This window comes from Amphichorda felina, assembly GCF_050947745.1.
Source record: "Amphichorda felina strain 45539 chromosome Unknown scaffold_7, whole genome shotgun sequence".
In the NCBI taxonomy this organism is placed as follows: Eukaryota; Fungi; Ascomycota; class Sordariomycetes; order Hypocreales; family Bionectriaceae; genus Amphichorda; species Amphichorda felina.
In genome coordinates this window covers 602,994-622,341 of record NW_028145043.1, presented here as the reverse complement: position 1 = coordinate 622,341, position 19,348 = coordinate 602,994, and the positions used below count along the sequence as shown (strand labels likewise).

The window sequence follows — 19,348 nt, the reverse complement described above, 5'->3', positions numbered from 1 at the left end:
TGCCCCCTGACCCTGATATGGTAGGGTAGGGTGCGAAGCATCCCCCATGAGGGCAATTGGTCCCTGAACCAGGCAATATCAGTAATAGCTCGATTATAAAGAGTGAAATCTGATACCTTTGTCCACTTATCCAGCTCTTTGAAGTGCAATAGTTTCCATTTCAACGAAGACTTCAAGATCGAAATAATGTCGGTCAGTCTACACAAGTCAGTCAGTCGATTCAGCCATGAATTTCATTAGAAGGTTTTCAGACAGGGGGTCCCATCCTTCAAAATTTGCCGCCATTTCTTCCAGGCTGCCTGGCAAAGTACGTGCGTTGGTTGGGAGATCATCGGCAACGCTGTACGACCAAATCAGCTCTAATACAACCCATCGGAAAAAGGGGCGGCTTACACCAATACTAGATTATACTCCTTGTGACCCCGCAGAGGGTAAAAGGCCGCATGTTTTCCCGGGCCCAACCATACTTGCATGTCTGATTGTTTAAGAAGTTCATCCAGTTTCTCGCTGCGGTGGGCCTTCAGCTGACTACACGTAAAGGTCCCACGGTAGGCTAGATCTCCGGTCTCGACGGGTGGAAAATGATAGCCTAACACAACCTCTCGTACTCGAGACCAGAGTCCTGATGCCGAGATTTCATATTAGCGCCAACGTATTCGAGTCATGGTGATGAACGCGACGCACCATCTGCACCTATCACCACGTCGGCGTTGATGCGATCTCCACCCTTCACGATGACAGTCTGATATCCATCGGAGGTGCTCTCGACGTCAACAACTTCGGCTCCTGTTACTATGCGAGCCCCTAAGGCAGAAGCATGATCAAGCAAGACCTGTTGGTAGTCACCCCTATGTATAGCACTTCTCTTGCTGTCAGCTTAACTAACAAACATTCAACACGGCTCTCACCAGCTCAGGTAACGGTTACACCCATACTCACATCCATTCTGCGCCGTACTCAACCTTTGAGAAGACCCTAAGTGGCTTTTCAACAATGGTTTCGCCATTTTGGTATCTCCTAAGCCGGAAAAAGTCCTGCTGATACCCCCCAGCGTCTTTGAGCTTCTCGAATAACCCGAAGCTTTTCAACACGCGGCAGGCGTTTGGGGGGATATGTATACCGGCGCCGATGGTGAGGATTTCTGGCGTTCGCTCGAAAACGGTGACTCGCAGGGCTGGGCTCGCTCGGCGACAGGCAATGGCACACGTGAGGCCACCAATGCCAGCGCCGACGATGGCGACGTGAAGTCCATCGTTGTTTGATGGCTGTTGTATCCTGGGTTAGCTTTGGCTGATAGAAGAAAAGGGTTCACCGACATTGGGGCTTCGTTCGTATGTATTACCCATTGGATCTGATGATATCCTGCCCAACTGATAACCCGAGTTTTGAGGTTTCAGTAACCGGAGTACGAGTGGTAACAGGATAATACTGTGAAACCAAGGCGACACAGTACTCGTCCACTATATCTTGCGTTCCTGGAACAACGACATCCATGGCAGGTTCTCCCCCTCATGGCGTAAGATACCCACTAAAGTAGTCTAGCAATAGCAACGGGGGTGCACCATGATGCTTGCCGCAGGAGGTAAATAGCAGCTACAAATACTCGCATAGGTCAATATACCCAAATGACCATCCGGAACTAAATAGCGCGGCACTAAGTTTCGGTGTTTGTGTGACGGATCCTGGAAACACCACCAGCCCAAACCGTTTCCAGGTGGCGAATACGCTCTGAAGCGTATTCGCTTATGCAGGTAATACTGCTCAGCGCTCTAGCGTAGGGTGCCTATGAACGCCAAGTGGAGATGAGGCATCAACTGGAAGGTCACTTTACTTTCCAAAGGAGCCAATCCTGGCGTAGTCGCGACGTGGTGGGTGGCGACTAGATGGATTAGTTGCATACGAAACCCATCCGCACCGGATATTCCCCCTTGCCAGCGGAAAGCCACTTATAGTACATCACACTTGTGTCTCACAGGAGAAAAACTTTCTCATATAGAGGGTGGTTTAGAACAAGTACATATGAGATCTATATTTGCCAATCATATTCCTTCTATCTGCTCGCCCTTGATGCCCCCATGTCACTTCCAAGAGGCCTCCAGTCTATGCCGCCGTCGGGAGCTCATAAGCCCACTCGGCCTTACCAGCCCACTGCCAAAAGGAGGTCGAAACCTTCTGATAGTGATCGAGGGGTCGGAAGCTGTCCAGCCTAGACTTCACGCAGCCGCGCTTTGCCACACGATGGCCTTGGAACCGGTCTTCGATCCACCTCAGCCAGGTCTGTTGGGCCGCGCTCATGACGGGGAAATGCCCAGCATCCGGCACAGTCAGAAATTCCAGATCCCCTGGGTACTGCTTGCAAGTGTCTTCCACAGTAGCCACGTTGATGTCGTATGAGACTACCGGGTCTGTAATGCCGTGCATGAGAAGGATGGGTCCCTTGAAGGGCTTCCTTCCAGGGTTGGCCAGTTGCTCAAATTTCTCAACGACCGATGACTCTCTCCAGTCAGGTCGTACAATGGCGTCCTGAGGCTGGAACAAGTACGACGAAACAAACTGGGACCCTTCAACTTGGTTCAGAAGCTCCGTCCGACTAACTCCAAGCGGCGTGAACCAGTCGGTGAGATTGAATTCCGGATAGATCTGGTCGAGGTCCTTCCCAATCCAAGAAATGAATGGAGCAGCCTCAACAGACAACGCATCGGTTGGTGGTGCTGCCAGAACAGTACCAAGGTGTCCCTTGGCGATGTCCTTGTAGGCGTGGTCTTTGCGGGCGAGGACCTCAGACAGGCCCCATGCAACGGCGCCACCTTGGCTGTGTCCCATGACGACATAATCGTGCGACAGATCCTCGGGGAAGGATTCCAAAGCGGCCCTCATGGCGTTGAGCGCATCTCCCGCACCCGCCTCACGGACGAAGTACTGGTGGGGGATGTGGCTCCCGTCCCAAGAAGTCCCCACTCCAAGCCCAGCATAGTCCGGCGCAACAACAGCATATCCGGCCTCGGCCAGAGCATATGGGATGTAGTCGGCGTAGAAGAGGTCGCGGCGAGTTGAAGGACCTCCAGAAGCGTAAAAGCCTGAGGTGCCGTGCGTCCAGAGCACAGCGGGTGCAGCCGAAGACCGATTGTGCTTCTTATTATGGAATTGCTTAGGCTGGTACGGCCAGAGAATGTAGGCGGACGCGGGTATCAATGTGCCGTTGATGTCGGTTGTAGTGTAAATGATGCGGGAAATGGCCGTTTTGGGGGGGATAGAATAGGACGCCGGGTCAGTGAACTCCTGGAGCTTGATACGTTTTCCAGGCTCGGTGGGGATTTCATCCTTGGGAATGTTCTGGACGTTGTAGAAGTCATCCTCGTGGGGACCCCCGTTGACGAGCTGGGATCGGTCAAAATTGATGATAGTATTGAGAACATCTCCCTCGGCGGTACTGAGGTTGGCCAGCTGGAGCTGTTCCGGGCTGAGCTTGAAAGTAGAGTTCCAGCCCGTTGACTGTTCTGCGGGAGGACCCTGGCTCACAGCCGATCCAACACCAAGTGAAAGTAATAGTAGAATGAGGTGCTTGGCCATTCTTGCGCTGGGGTTTGGTTATTCACGAATCTTTTCGAGTGATGATGTTTGTATACTCAGAAATGAAATGGATATTGCCAGTTTATATAACTTTGCCTGTGTCTAAGTAACCCATTTGTCGCGAGCATGTTCGTAGAAGAGCAAGGCATGTTGCGTAACCAGTTGCCGCCCTGCTTAGAACACAGACATTGGAATTCCAAATACGCGGCGTAGTGACCGAATACGCGTTGCACGGATACCCACGCCTCTTGAATGTTCTACTGATTTATCACGGGACTGCTACAAAATGCGTACCACATGATATTCTGCCGATTGTATATGTGCTTACAAGGTAGATATTATAATTCCAAATAGACATGGTGCCTGTCCAGTACCAAACATAAAGTACTAGGTAGATCTAGACCTTCCAGAATTAAGGTTGGAGACGAGATAATTAGTGCTAATACGCCACTGGTAGCGTAGACAAATATCGCTTGTAAGCTTACATCTGACCCAATTTGGCAGTTGAAATCGGAGTTGTGGAGATACGCTGTCGGAACCTAGAATTAGAGATTTGCTTATTAGCGATACGCTCGGGGGCTGAGCAATACGCTTCGGAGTCTGGGTCGCGATCCACCTCCAGGAGTGACTAGGAACTCGATATCCAGGGATGCAGCTACTAAGAGTGGACTCACGTGGCAAGTGTGTATAGCGGCAGTGTCAATCAGTCTATTGTTAAGGCGTAATGGAGAAAGACGCGACTTGTGGGCAGCAGTTCCCAACTCTCATAAGTCCACGATATCATCACTCGAGCTATTTGGAATGAAAACACAGCCTCACCACGTAATGGAACATGCGCCTCATTGGCCTCTTTGACATTGCATTGGAAGGATAGGCATACTTCACGAGAGCTGGACAATTAACTTAAAAACAAGCCGCGACTAGGTCTTGAACTACGAACTTCCTAGACCATCTTCATCCGGCTCTCATTGTAGTCAACAGGTGATCAGACGAGCATATCAATTCTCGCCGGACTCCCACTTCATCTCAAAAGATAAACACTAGCACGCTTGGGAATCTTAACCAGTCTTCAATTCCCAGCTTCCCGTACTCTTTTTGCCCTCATTATCACCGCTGGCACGGCAAACCAAGTCTTTGCCTCTTGCAAATTGGCTGGAAATATCATATTGCCCCGTCTCCCAGTACTCATGACGTCTGACAAAAACGACTGCCCTTCCGGGTACTATTACGAAGGCGAAGGCTGTTATCGAAGCAATTGGTACTTTTGGGGCCGCTGGGCTTTCCTAGCCGCTCTCGCCGTACTATTTCTAGTTACCCTCAGTCTTTGCACGTAAGTACTCGTCTTTGATTGCAGGCGCAAACCATAGGCTGACTGGATTCCCAGATTGATTGCCCGCCGTCGTCGCAACAGCGGATTAAATCCGTTCTATGGCACTGGCTGGTTGGCTCCCCGAAAAAGGACGACTCGCCCAGGGAACGGGGAAAACTTGGAGATGAGGAACCAACAGGCTCGTGTTCAGGCCGACCCCGAGCGCCAGGACAACCCACCTCCAGCGTACGACCAACAACGGCTGCCTCCATACACCACAACAGCCACGCCATCCAATTCTAACCCTGATAACGGCGCAAATCAACAGACCCAGGTTCAAAAGAATGGAGACAATCACTAAGGTGAGGAGTCAAACCAGCCGATTCCCAACAGCGCTGGTTCTGCCCGCAGTGCATACTACGTAGATGGTCATGGTGGGATCACAGACGGCATTTGATAAACTATTCCGAAGTTGAGTTGAACTGGGATGTCCTCTTGACTACGATAGAAATTTTACCACAGCACGAGAATTCCTCTCCTATTGCAGTGATGATTATAGCCTTCAATTTTGCAATATTACCCTGCCAGCGTCCCTCCTCCGTACCTATTTGCATCTTTCATGGACCAAAGAACAGGCACGTCCAAGGTACTAATAATACATGTACGTGTGACTAGATAATGTGAAGGGCACTCTCTGGTGTCACACGTAAAATTGTCATATATACTACTTATACATACATGTATAGAGTACATGTACGAATAGGTATATGAAATGCACTTGTTTCTCGATGTGACGGTTCGCAAAGGCAGCGAGGCGCAGTTGTATCGAGCGGGGTTGATGCCCGACAGCTGTTTACCTTAAGAGATAGCCCGATGCCCTTATTGTGTCAAGGTCTTTTTCTCACACATCCACGTCTCGATTATAACCTCGTCGGATACCAAAGTCGTCAGCGAAGGGTTCACAACGCGTCTTGCGGCTTTCTTAGACAGATTGTGGGTGTTCTGTCCGTGTGAAAGCTCCTGAAGATACTTGTATTGACTATTCTTACTAGCGACGCAATTGGATTTGAAGTCCTGTAACACCTGGACTGAGCAGGTATCCTTTGAGATGGATCCTCTCAGCACAACAGCAAGTATCATTGCTGTTCTCCAGCTGTCCTCCAACGTTATCAAATACATCCGTGAAACAACGGGCTCAAAGAAAGAAACGAAGTCACTCCGCGACCAGTTGCGATCGTGCGAGACAATCCTTGACCAGCTCGATGACAAAGATGACGATTCGGAAGAGGGTCAACAATGGTCAGAAACCATCAAAGCCCTCCAAGCTCCAGAGGCACCACTGGGTCGACTTTGCTATGCCCTAACCGAGGTGGCAAGGAGGCTCCAGCCTCAGGAGGGGTTAAAGAAAGCTGTGGATGTCCTGAAATGGCCCTTCAACGAGAAAGAAATAAAGGAGATTTGCGCCACAATTGAGCAGGAAAAGTCCTTGCTACAGCTGGCTCTGCAAAACAACTCCCGGCGACTACTCCAGGAAATCAAGAGAACATCCAGCGACAATAAAAGCCAGCTAATGACGCTGCTGGAGACGATGAAGACAACATCAGTCCAAAACGAGGCTAGGTTTACTGAGGTGAACCAGGGTTTGGCAGAAATCCAAACCTCGCAAACAAATCTACACCATGGCCTTCATTCGATCGAGCGTCGGCATGAACAACGAGAGACATCAGAAGAACGGGTGGCCATCCTCGATTGGTTGGCGCCGAAGGACTACGCTACGCACCAAAACGACTCCTTTGGCCGCAGGGAGGAAGGAACCGGCCAATGGCTTCTTGACTCCCCCGAGTTCAGCAAGTGGTTGGAAGTTGAGAATCAGACGCTATTCTGCCCAGGTATTCCTGGCGCCGGAAAGACGATTCTCGCGTCAATCGTGATCGACAAACTCCTCATGCAGTTTCAAGACGACTCAAGGACGGGTATCGCGTATATTTATTGCAACTACAGACGGCAAGACGACCAGACGCCTCGCAGGCTTCTCGCAAGCTTGTTGAGGCAGCTTGCGCAAACGTGTCAGCCACTGCCAGACTGCGTCAAATCCCTTCATCAGAGACATAAGCCCAGAAGCACAGAAGCGACATATGAGGAGCTCGAAAATGCTCTTCATTCTATATCCCGCCTGCATTCTCGGGTTTTTATCGTCATTGACGCTCTAGACGAATGTCTTATGGCTAATGGCGGCCGGGACAAGTTCTTACGGGAGATGCTAAAGCTTCAAGCCAAGTGCGGAATCCATCTTTTCGCAACTTCGAGACCTATACCGGAAATAATGGAGCGTTTCCACGGAACGACGGAATTGGAGATTCGGGCCAACGAGAACGACGTGCGTAAATATCTAGATGGTAATATGTCGCGGCTACCACAATTCGTCCAAAAAAGACCAGATCTGCAAGAAAGGGTCAAGACGGATATTGTCAAGGCTGTTGATGGAATGTAAGTGGCCTGCGAGAGGTTGAAGACGACGTGCTGACCATGTCCAGGTTTTTGCTTGCAAAACTCCACATAGACAGTCTAGCTGGGAAGACGACTGTCAGCAAACTTCAAAAGGCTCTGAAACAGCTACCCACCGGTCGGGAAGGTTACGACTCAGCTTACAATGATGCCATGGAGCGCATCCAAAGCCAAGTGGGCGACCAAGCAGATCTCGCTAAGCAGGTTTTATCGTGGATCACCCGAGCAACAAGACAACTGACCGCAGTGGAACTGCAGCACGCGCTGGCTGTGGAGATTGGCGAAACATCACTTGACGAGGATAATCTTCCCGAGATTGACGATATGGTCTCGTCGTGTGCCGGATTGGTTGCCGTGGATAAGGAGAGTAATATCATCCGACTAGTCCACTACACGACGCAGGAATACTTCACGCGGACATGGGAGCAGTGGTTCCCACATGCAGAGCGGGACATCACAGCCATCTGCTGCACATACCTGTCATTCAACGTATTCCTCAGTGGACCCTGCAACGCCCGCCAGAAGTACAAAAAAAGGCTACAAGACAATCCAGCTTACGAATACGCAGCACAAAGTTGGGGACTTCATGCCCGGAAGGCCGCAGTCCACAGTCCAGAAGTCATAAGTTTTCTACAATCTTCGCCCAATGTCCAAGCGTCTGGCGAAGCCCTGTTTATTGCTCCAGCATACACACACGATAGGGACTGGCCTCCCTATCCACTCCAATTTAAGGGACTTCATCTAGCAGCCCACTTTGGCCTTGACTACGCTGCAAAGATACTGCTCGAAGACGATAGTCTCAACTCAGTAGATACGGAAGATGGACTGCGGTTGCGATATTTGAACCCAGATGTGCATGGCTGGCCCTGGAGAAATATGGAGACAGCTACCGACAATGCTTGCCCTTCATTATACGGCCTCAGACCACTTGCACGAGCTGCCATGAATGGGCATGATGGTGTCATAACGTTGCTGCTTGAAACAGGCAAAGTCGACCCTAACGGAATAGACGTCTGGGGGCGAACGGCACTAGCATGGGCCTCCATGTATGGTCGCACCGTAGCCGCACGACTGCTACTGTCAACGGAGGGAGTGAACGTAGACGCAAGAACGACTAACCCGTTCAAAGGTAGGGACTCTACGAACATCCGGATTCTCAAGCCACTAGAGCTGACATGAAGATCAACATTGAATAGCCCCTCATGTGAGCTCGGAATACTCGTCCCGGACACCGCTATCGTTCGCGGCCGAATATGGAGATGAAATAATTGTAAAGGAACTTCTTGAGACTAACAAGGTTGAAGCTGACCTAATCGATTGGTCGGGGCGGACACCATTATCCTACGCGGCTGGAGCAGGATATGAAGGTATCGTCAAGCTGCTCTTAGCGATAGACAAGGTTGATCCCGATTCGCAAGCAACTAAGGGCTCTATGGCGGGGAGAACGCCTCTTTCATTCGCCGCCCGGGGTGGTCATGAAGGTATCGTCAAGCTGCTCTTAGCGACAGGCAAGGTTGATCCCGATTCGCAAGCAACTAAGGACTCTGAGGCAGGGAGAACGCCTCTTTCATTCGCTGCCGAGCGTGGTCATGAAGGTATCGTCAAGCTGCTTTTAGCGATAGGCAAGGTTGATCCCGATTCGTCTATGGCGGGGAGAACGCCTCTTTCACTCGCCGCTGAGGGTGGTCATGAAGGTATCGTCAAGCTGCTTTTAGCGATAGGCAAGGTTGATCCCGATTCGCAAGGAACTAGGGGCTATAGCTCGGGGAGAACGCCTCTTTCATTCGCCGCCCAGGGTGGTTATAAAGATGTTGTTAAGCTACTCTTAGCGACAGGCAAGGTTGATCCCGATTCGCAAGCAACTAAGGACTCTGAGGCAGGGAGAACGCCTCTTTCATTCGCTGCCGAGCGTGGTCATGAAGGTATCGTCAAGCTGCTTTTAGCGATAGGCAAGGTTGATCCCGATTCGTCTATGGCGGGGAGAACGCCTCTTTCATTTGCCGCCGAGCGTGGTCATGAAGGTGTCGTCAAGCTGCTCTTAGCTACAGGCAAGGTTGATCCCGATTCACAAGGAAATAAGAACTCTATGGTGGGGAGAACGCCTCTTTCATTTGCCGCCGAGCGTGGTCATGAAGGTGTCGTCAAGCTGCTCTTAGCTACAGGCAAGGTTGATCCCGATTCGCAAGGAAATAAGAACTCTATGGTGGGGAGAACGCCTCTTTCATTCGCTGCCGAGCGTGGTCATGAAGGTATCGTCAAGCTGCTTTTAGCGACAGGCAAGGTTGATCCCGATTCGCAAGGAACTGAGGGCTTTTGGGCGTGGAGAACGCCTCTTTCATTCGCCGCCGAGGGTGGTTTTGTATCCATCATGCACCAGCTTCTGGATACTGGCAAGGTCTATCTCGACTCTGTGAGCCGGGGACAAGAGCCGGGGACACCTTTGTCGTTTGCCACCGGAGGTGGGCATATGGATGCCATCCTATTCTTGATTGATAAGGGAGTTGACGTCAATTCAAAGGCGACGCCGCTATGGACTGCTGCTAAATGGGGACGAAAATCCGTTGTCAAGATGCTTCTCGCAATACCAGGAATCAAAATTGACCAGGAGTTGCTTTGTCGAACGGCACTCTCTGTGGCTGCCGAGAATGGAGAGGTGGGTGTCGTTCAGGAGTTAATCAAGGCTGGGGCCGAAATGGACGCAAGAGGCCCCAAGGGGCGTACGCCACTGTCGTGGGCGGCCTGGAATGGTTTTGCGGCCGTCGTTCGAGAGTTACTTGACGCCGGCGCCGAGGTCGATGCACGCGACCAATCCGGCCGGACGCCGCTGTCTTGGGCGGCAAGCAGAGGCTCCGGAACGTTCATCACTCCGACGGTGGGCCCTGGGGCCAGGTCGAGGGGCGCTAATCGAGACCATGGCGCTGTAGTCGAGTTGTTATTAGCTGCGGGTGCCGATATGGAATCCAGGGACACGAATGGCCGGACTCCCCTCAACCATGCCCACCCTTACTGCTTCAAATCTGCCCAAGTGCTGTTAGAGAACGGCGCAACGGTAGACTCTAGGGACGACAAAGGCCGAACGCCACTCTCTCATAGCGCGGCTTATTATAAACCCGAAGGTCTTATCAAACTTTTGATAGAATATGGAGCCGAAATTGACTCGAAAGACATCAATGGCCGGACTCCCCTCAGCTATATCGCGTCTAGTTACCCCAAATCTGCCAAAGTGCTGCTAGAGAGCGGCGCAGCGGTAGACTCCAGGGACGACAAAGGCCGGACGCCACTCTCTTATATCGTTCTACTTGATGACGCATATAAACTTGCCAAACTCTTCTTGGAACATGGAGCCGAGGTTGACTCGAAAGACGCCGATGGCTGGACACCTCTTTTACATGCCGCCGCCTTAAATCGTGCACACAGATCTGGCATCATTACGACAATCAAAGTACTGCTCGCTGCAAACGCCGACATTCACTGCAAGGACAACAAAGGCGAAACAGCCTTGTCAATGCTTGAGAAGCATAAACACTGGGCGGAAATGGCCCCCATAGTCAACCCTCTCCGCCAGGTCGGAGACGAAAGCCAAGCCAACATAGAGGAAACAGTGGTCTTACATAGAAGTGAAGATGCGCCAGAGGATTATCGAGCGAGTAGCTAAGAAAAGGGCTCTTAACTTCAATTATATTATTGTTCATTGCCCAGCTCCCACTCTCACGCTACTTTGTTTTTAACCCCTCCCACCACTTATTGTCTGAAACGTGACTTGTTTCATTAACCACCGAAAGAGATATTGAGAAATATAAAGCACCTTGGCTTTAAGTGAAGGAAAGATGCAAATACCATTAGTTCTAATGGCTCACGTAGAATATTCTAATAGGAAGATCAATTTCACTGCTTTATACAACATTACATTTTCATTTTATGATCGACCTAAGAACTTCTTCCAGATTAGAGCTAGAGCTGTTCAGGCCTTATCTCCAGATTTCCGGATACCAGATTTCCCAGGTGACAATACGCCATTGGGGTCGATGCTATCCTTGAGAAGGGTTGCGAACCGCGAAAACGAGCGATAGTTGAAGTCCTGGTTCTCCGCAGTCATATCCATGAAACTGACATGGGTCCGATAATCAAGCAAACCCCGCTCATGACAATCTTTCATCAGATCAATCTGCAACCTGCGGAGACGCTCGCGTGCTGAAGGTTGGAAGACGACGTATCGGTCAGATACATGAAAGTCGCCAACAAAAGTGAGGTTATGGGCTGCCGTAATAGCCTTGGCGGCAAGATGCCAACCGTATAGTTCACGGCCAGACGGGGGTATCTCAGGAGCGAAGCAGTTGTCGCACAGCCCGTCCTCGCTAGCAACGAACAGTTGCAGTCCTTCGAAATTGGGGACGCCGTTCTGGGGCAAGAAGTCACGAGGTACCTCAGAACTCTTGAGATACTCACCAGGCGGGGCCATAGCGCTCCAGGATGTGAGCTTCGCAACGGGGATGTCATCGAACTTAAGCTTCATGGCGGCAAGAAGCCCGGGTAGGACCTCTAATGGTCCATAGAGTGCAAAGTTGGCCCTTCACGCTGGAAAGCCATGGTCCAGACGCGTTCGAGGACCTCCTCGGGAATGTTCCTGTCGAACGCGGCATACTCCCCAAGAGCGCCAAGGATGGTTGGGTCTCCCGATGAAAATATCATGGTGATTTTGTCAAAGAGCTGAGGCGGAGCTGAGGCGGATTGGTGATGAGCCGCCGTCCCATCAGGTCCTTCATTTCCCCCACTAGGGGAACCAGGTCGGATACATTTAGCATGTCCACCTGAATGGTGGTGTATGACTGAGGTACCGGGGACAGATGGATTCCCATAGTTGTGACAATACCTGGTCGGTTGTTAGCGTACGAGGGACAATGAAAAGGAGATTACAGGTTTCTCCAAGACTTACCAAAGTTTAATGGAAAGAAAACCCCGTCCACCCCTAGCCCGAATCCACTACACCTCTTGTTAGTCCAGTTTCTTGTGGGCAATGGCAGAAGATGCGATATACCCCGAATAAAGCGGAAATAGCTTGCTATTTTCCAGAGCACCCATGCCGGTTCTGATCAAATCTCCATTAGGCAGCACGACCTCCATTCGGATTGATGCTTGTAGTGGGCCGCCTCAGGGGTGTATCCAATACCACGCTCGAGGGTGTTTCCCATGACGGATCCCCATCCCAGTGCTGGGACTGACAGCCAAAGGTCGAGTTCCCGCCTTTGTATTTCATCGTAAAGGTCCATGAAAGTAACTCCTAGTTCGACTATTGCGTATGCGTACTCTTTGCTGATCTCAATGATCTTTGTCATGCGATGTAAATCGAGGATAACACTAGGTACCATCCATCACTGGGGAAGATCCTCCGTGCCTATTATTGGCAAATAGTATTTAGAACCAATGATCACTGGGAACTTTGGAATGAGCTCGCCACACCCGAGCGTGAGAACTGTCCAACTTACCCAAGGTTCTTTCCCAGAGACACAGTCCATAGTGGAACTTTTAGCTTGTTGGCAAGCTTGACAATCTCTCTGATTTGGTCGACTGTCTCTGGCCTGACGGCACCTAATGGAATATGTGGCTTGTGCAGAGGAAAAGGATCGCCATAGGAGCGCTCACCGCGGAGACCTTCGGGGGAGCCTGACAAAGGGTCATTCGAGACGTTGATTTCATTAACGATAGTCCCGGCACGGGAGAAGAAGCTGCTAATGGTGGCAGTATCGAACTTACGAGGCATAGTCTTGGCTTGGGTAGACCTTGGTTATACAAAGTGTAGGTGCATGTAAGAATAGGACTGTATGTAAAAGTCAAGTATGGGAGAGTCGAGCATTATGAGAAGCCTCATCGACGCGTCCATTACAATACTCCATTACGCTCGACGGTTAACTTGAGCACTCCAGGATCTGCAGGGGATATGTTGGACATCTCAAGATATTGTACGGCTTCATGGTCGCGAAGTATGAATGTGGGTTGGATCTCGCTTACCAGGCCTTATCTATAAGTCAACGTCTACTCATCTTCTAGCTTCAATGTTCTCCATTGGACTCGGGGTTGTATGTATAACATTTAATCTCCCCTTGAAAAATACATTATACTTGATCAAAAAAAGAACAGACGACAGAAAAATCATAATCACGAAATCACCATCATGTCTGCTACCGATCCCGCCACTAGCACCTTCAGCCTTCCCTCACAATAGTCGCCAAGCCTAACTCCACTCCACCAGGAAGTCGCTGGACGTTTCGAGAGTGAGGTCCCTGGCCTGGCTGTCTTTGGCAAAATCCCCAAGGAAATCGACGGCACCTTCTACCGCATCATGTTTGACCCTTTTATACCCTTACAGAGGGCAACCCTCCCATTCAACTGTCCTGAAAAGGCCCTTACCCCCCATCCGAAATACGATCCTATCAGGGATGAGCTGGTCTGTTTCGGTTACGAAGCGAAGGGCCTCGGCACAGATGACGTCGTGGTCTATGCTCTCGATCATAAGGGCCAAGTGCATCAGGAGACCTCGGTCAAGTCACCCTGGAGGGCATTTATCCACGATTGCGCCATCACACCCAACTTCATCATTCTCGTTCTTTGGTCCTTTGAGACGGATGTAGACCACATGAAGAACGGCGGCCATCATTGGAAGTACGGCGCCAATTTGCCTATCTTCATCGTCGTGCCGAGACGGGCCTCTCAGGTGCCCCCCGGTTGGGCCCCAGGCGAGTACCGTGTGTATCACGGCGAGCATTCTCTGTTGCTGCACACGGCAGGCTCGTGGGAGGAGTCCGACGGAACGAAGCTCTACTTTGAAAGTTCGCAAATGGCCTACAATATCTTCCGTGAGTTCGAAGTGGAGCCTCCCCAGCAGGCTCCCAACTTCAAGGCGGACTACGTCCGGTGGGAAATCGATCTTTCCAAGCCGACCAAGAGCAGGGCGGCGGACCCCGAAGTCATACTAGACATGCCGAGCGAAATGGTCTGTATCGACGAGCGGTATTTGACCAGGCAGTACAACCACCTGTTCCGTCCCGTCATCGCCCCGGAGAAGCAGAGCCCCCTACCTCCCATTCTACCCATTTCGATGAATGCGCATCTATTGCTGGAGAAGAAGAGCGTTAACAAGGCCATGTTCGACCCCGACGCCAATTGCACGGTCGAGGAGCCTGTTTTAATCCCGCGGTCGGCTGATGCCGCAGAGGGTAACGGGTGGGTGCTGGGTATGGTGCAACGCCTGGATGTGAACCGCAGTGACGTTGTGGTGCTAGATACGAAAGACTTTTCCAAACCTGTCGCAGTCATTCAACTGCCCTTCCGAACCAAGAGGCAGATTCATGGGAACTGGGTCGAGTCTGCAACCATAACTTCTTCGTTAGAGAGTAATCGAGAAGAGCTTTTAAGGTATTATGGGCCTGTTAAGGTTAGTGGGAAAGGTGCTCTTGAAAGCTTATGAATAAGTGATAAACGGAAACTTGTGGCACCACTGGTCTAGAATATGAGCAGATTCTACAGCTGGAGAGGTAAATGAGATATAGTATTATATTTATGTTAGTTATAATTCGACTCGGCCCCGGGACGCCTAAAGGTGTATAAAGGATGAACTTCTTCTATAGTGATTTGAACGATAGGCAAGATCTCATAGATCAATAAAGCTATTTGCATGGTGCTCACCTTCTTTCTATTAGATAGTCTATATTCGTCCCTCTTATTGTTACCCTGCTAAAGCCTGTCACCTCACTCAACGACCTATCGTCTTATACTATCAGTAGGTTGCGGGAACTATCGTTTTAAGCTGCCGATGGCGTTAAAAGGATATTGTAAAACGTCCCCCGCTATTGTTAAACTGATACGTCTTGCCCGAACTAATAGTTCAATCGTGGATCCCATAACTAATGCTATCTTAAAACAATCGACTATAGCTCTGTAATAAAGTGCGGAAGGTAAGTGTCGATATCAAAACTATCTAACCCACGTAAAGGATTCAAATCACGGATGCCTTTGCGAGCGGCGTGCCGAATACGCTGAAGCTCCTGTAAGTCTTTATTTATTAGGGGATTCTGACTGGCAAGTGTATAGGTATGGTAAAGCCAATGTAGTATGGCTCTCACGATCGCAACGGTGGCCTGAAAAGTGAAACTACTAAATACATGGGCACCCACTACGGATAGCTATACTCGCTTTTATCAGAAAACTCACATTATTAATAATCTATGCTATGATAGGGTCTTACCTAAGTAAAGCCAACATCCGACAATGCGCAGAACACCCCTATGGCTCCCTATGTACTTCTAATCGAAGATATAGCATCGGAAATCTCCCTATAGTAGTGCGTCTCTGGTCTAGGCATACATTTATGAACTCGAAAATAGCGGAGGCTTCTATGATGTAAAGGGAGCGTGGGGCACCCTCCTAGAATGAGGGTCAGTCTGACTACTATTTCTCTCTCTAAAGTATGGTAGTGTCTTTGATGTTCTCCTTTAGTATTCCGAGTAAGTCTAGGTTCGTTGATTCGGGAGATATGGACGTGTAACGTAGCGGTAGACGCTTAGAGCTCTGCAAGGTCTCTAGAATCGCACAAATGACAACGTGCCACCCAAAACCGAATCTTAGCGCCGGATTATGTTTCCAGCGCCTCTGAGGAAGAATGAGCAAAGTATATCTAAGAACTGCGGCGGTGGCTCGTTTGGCTGGTGTGCGGTGGAGATGGAAGCCCATTCATTCCATGGGGTCAAATGCATCCCAAAGAGGGTTGGCACATCGCATGTCGAATGTGAGTGTAGTGGCGTGTATAACTGGAGTAACGTTCATGGTGCTTGCCACAGACACGGAGAGAATGAAAACTGAGAACACGGTTGTATTTTATCAGCATTGGTCCCAAGACAAGGGCGAAGATATATAATCTGACCTTTTTAGCTCCTCTCAATGGCGCCACCGAGGCCAGTCATGAAGGTCAACATCCCCACCAAAGAGCGTGTCAAGGTTGGGCTCCAGAAACTGGCATGATTATTTAGCGTATCTAGATAGAAAACGGGTCGTCTACAACATATAATCCTTACGGTCCGGACTTGGCATAGCTCTGTTATTGCCCAGCTCTCGAGGTCCACGCGGCAAGTCAGAGGGTAGTCAATGGCGAGGGCTTTGCATTGCAAATCTTCAAGGCATGCATCATTCTGATGCCGAGTTTAGAATGCGGCTTATGGATCTTGGGTGAGAAGAAACAACATAACCATACCAACTTCAATTCGGAGGGGCCTAGCTAGAAGGATAATCGGTGCAGCCGGAGTGACATCTCTTGACATGTTTGAATACGGAGAAGGAACTGACAAGTCTAGTAGTATCTCCGCGCTGGCAAATAAATCCAAATCTCCATTGCAATGAAGAGCACGGTGCCGCTTTGCAGGAGAAGCGTGGGGGGCCATGGTTGAGACGGTGGCGGTGGGAACATGAATGTTGGGACAGTTGGAAGCGGGGCTGGACACCCGTCAGTTTCACAACTCCAGCCCCTGATAACTTGGCCTTGCCCCGGCAAGTGGTCGGCAATTATTTCAGGGTGCCATGTGGAAATGTGGAATTCCGGGGCCTGTACTCCGTACTCTGTATGGTGTGGTTTAAATCAGCGGTTAGTGTAACGGTCGAACTCGCATATATAGTGGTGGCTCTGTCCGACAGGGCCCGACTGTTCCGAGAGAACCTTGGAAGGCTGTAATAATAGATAAAAGTCAGCTCCAGGCACCCGCTGACGAGGAACGTCGCATGCATGGTTCACGACTCCACATCCATTCGCTCTCCACCATATATTTCCCCATTACATCGTTCAAGACAGTCACACTCAAAGCACTCCACAGTCCGCGGTTCACTATCACTCTGCTCATATGTCTGTCCAAATTGTATCCGACCTCCACCTAGAGTCACCCAAGGCCTACGATGTTTTTGATATTGTACCCAAGGCACCAGTCCTCGCACTCCTCGGCGACATAGGCAACGTTGTTGTCCACAGGGACGAGTGCCTAGAATTCCTGATGAGGCATCTCGCCCAGTTTCGCGCTGTTCTCTTTGTGCCTGGGAACCATGAGGCTTATTACTCGGATTGGCCTGAGACCCTGAATACTCTCCGCGCCTTCGAGCAACAGGTCCAGGGTAACGACGCGCTGGGAGAGTTTATTCTGTTAGACCGCACGACGTATCGCCTTCCAGGCACTAATACCGTCATTCTAGGCTGCAGTCTGTTCTCATTTGTCCCTCCTGAGAGCGAGATGGCGGTCAGCTTTGGTCTCAATGACTTCTTTCAAATCAAGGACTGGGACATCAAGGCCCACAACGACGCTCACCAGCGCGACCTCAACTGGCTCAACGCTCAAGTCGCGGAGCTGGAGCAAACGGAAGACAGCATCGTCATTTTCACACATTGGAGTCCAACGCGGAATGCAAACGCAGCTGATCCGAGGCACACAAGGAGTCCCATCACGAGCGGGTTCTCCACAGACCTAATCGGCGAGCGATGCCTCACGAGTGACAAAGTCATACTCTGGGCATTTGGCCATACGCATTACAATTGTGATTTCACTTTGGTTCGGGAAAAGGCGGCTAGGCCTCTGCGACTACTTGCCAATCAGAGGGGCTATTATTTCTCACAATCAGAGGGTTTTGATGCAGAAAAGACAGTAGCAATATGATTTAGGATGGGGTCAACGCAGGACGGCAAGGCACAGGTCATTCGTAAGGAACATGAGAAATAATTCTGTTTTTTTCCAAGAAAGAAAGAAATCATCCAGGGGATAGCTACAACAAGAAAGGATATAAATGCCAGGTCAAACTTGGCGGTCACCTAGCAACCCCAGACGCTCCCTCCACCACTCTTCACTTTCCTCGCCATTTTCAACGACGTCTTGGATACAAGGTTCGACAATGGCCCTCTGGGCATCTGTGAGGTGGATAGAACCATTCTTGGTCATATCATCTAAAAGTTCTAGGGCATCCGAGGCATCGACGCGGCGTTTGGCCTTTTGGGCGCGAAGGCCACAAGAGTTGATCTTGAATACGACCAAGTCGGTGGGAGAGATATAAGGGACAGATTGGGGCATGATATCTTTCAACATCTTCGCGGCTTCAGGTAGATACGGTGACTGATCAGAAGTCAACGATGCGAACCAAATATGGGGGCAGGACACACAGCTGCCTCTCGAAAGGGCTCCCAGGGTTCTGGAAAAAAATACAGACCTGCATCTGAGCGGTGATATCGACTTGTATCCAACCCGCCGAGGGCGAGTTGTAGAAGAAAAGCTGAGCTCTTTGGATGAACGGGGTGTTGGGCAGAGAAAGTAGACGCTGTTTTACCCCGTGTGGGGCATCCTGGAGATTGACGATGAAATCCACATCCTGCATTGTCAGTGACATTGTTCACTCTGTGGAAACTCGGTATTTGAGTTGCAAGAGGGAATGAGAGCCATACTTCGGTAGTCCTGCCTTCCGGTCTGTAGGTCCAAAGGGCGAGCCCACCTATGACAGCCACTTTGGCATCAGAGTATTCGCCGATGCCTTTGAGGATCTGAACAACTTCAGTTGCAGCCTGCTGAAGTTCTTCTAGAGTGGGCATAGTGATTGGACAGAATCTATAAGAAGAAAGCAACGTAATGAACGGGGTACATAACTGAGGGAGATACTGCTTTATGGAAGCGAGACATTGAAGACAATATATATAGTACCTACATACAGACACATGCAATCTGCATGCCAGCATCTCTTCTCTCCAATCACAGACAATGGCCGCACCAACCATCAAAGAACGGAACCAAACGCCTTGAGGTGGTACCCCTCAAATACTGCCTCTTTGCACAGAACATGATGTGGTGGGGGCTAGCCAAAGTCTGGCGGCAAAATGTGCAATTTGGGATACGGATCGCCAAAATACTGCAATAGGAGGCTCTCGAAATGACCAACATCGAGGTCGTCGCAGGG

At 50.3% G+C, this 19,348-nt stretch overlaps 5 protein-coding genes across 5 annotated transcripts; 3 read left to right on the top strand and 2 right to left on the bottom strand.

Moving 5' to 3' along the window:
• Positions 1–2,100: 2,100 nt before the first annotated feature.
• ACO1O0_006993 (Alpha/Beta hydrolase protein) lies at positions 2,101–3,570 on the bottom strand (the record flags this gene model as incomplete). The annotated part of the gene is made up of 1 exon (XM_083196369.1): positions 2,101–3,570. One exon carries the CDS (start codon positions 3,568–3,570, stop codon positions 2,101–2,103), a length of 1,470 nt encoding a protein of 489 aa, XP_083047577.1.
• A 2,417-nt stretch (positions 3,571–5,987) lies between these two features.
• Positions 5,988–10,288, top strand: ACO1O0_006992 (uncharacterized protein; the record flags this gene model as incomplete). The annotated part of the gene is given in 5 exon segments (XM_083196368.1): positions 5,988–6,733; positions 7,331–7,366; positions 7,444–8,513; positions 8,581–10,256; positions 10,274–10,288. The coding sequence occupies 5 exon segments, from the start codon at positions 5,988–5,990 to the stop codon at positions 10,286–10,288; spliced, it is 3,543 nt and encodes a 1,180-aa protein (XP_083047576.1).
• A 1,057-nt stretch (positions 10,289–11,345) lies between these two features.
• ACO1O0_006991 (uncharacterized protein) lies at positions 11,346–11,897 on the bottom strand (the record flags this gene model as incomplete). The annotated part of the gene is made up of 1 exon (XM_083196367.1): positions 11,346–11,897. One exon carries the CDS (start codon positions 11,895–11,897, stop codon positions 11,346–11,348), a length of 552 nt encoding a protein of 183 aa, XP_083047575.1.
• A 1,537-nt stretch (positions 11,898–13,434) lies between these two features.
• Positions 13,435–15,429, top strand: ACO1O0_006990 (carotenoid oxygenase; the record flags this gene model as incomplete). Its single annotated transcript, XM_083196366.1, has 3 exons — positions 13,435–13,458; positions 13,632–14,743; positions 15,372–15,429. The coding sequence occupies 3 exons, from the start codon at positions 13,435–13,437 to the stop codon at positions 15,427–15,429; spliced, it is 1,194 nt and encodes a 397-aa protein (XP_083047574.1).
• A 1,836-nt stretch (positions 15,430–17,265) lies between these two features.
• On the top strand, positions 17,266–18,066 carry ACO1O0_006989 (uncharacterized protein; the record flags this gene model as incomplete). The annotated part of the gene is made up of 1 exon (XM_083196365.1): positions 17,266–18,066. One exon carries the CDS (start codon positions 17,266–17,268, stop codon positions 18,064–18,066), a length of 801 nt encoding a protein of 266 aa, XP_083047573.1.
• Positions 18,067–19,348: the final 1,282 nt, after the last annotated feature.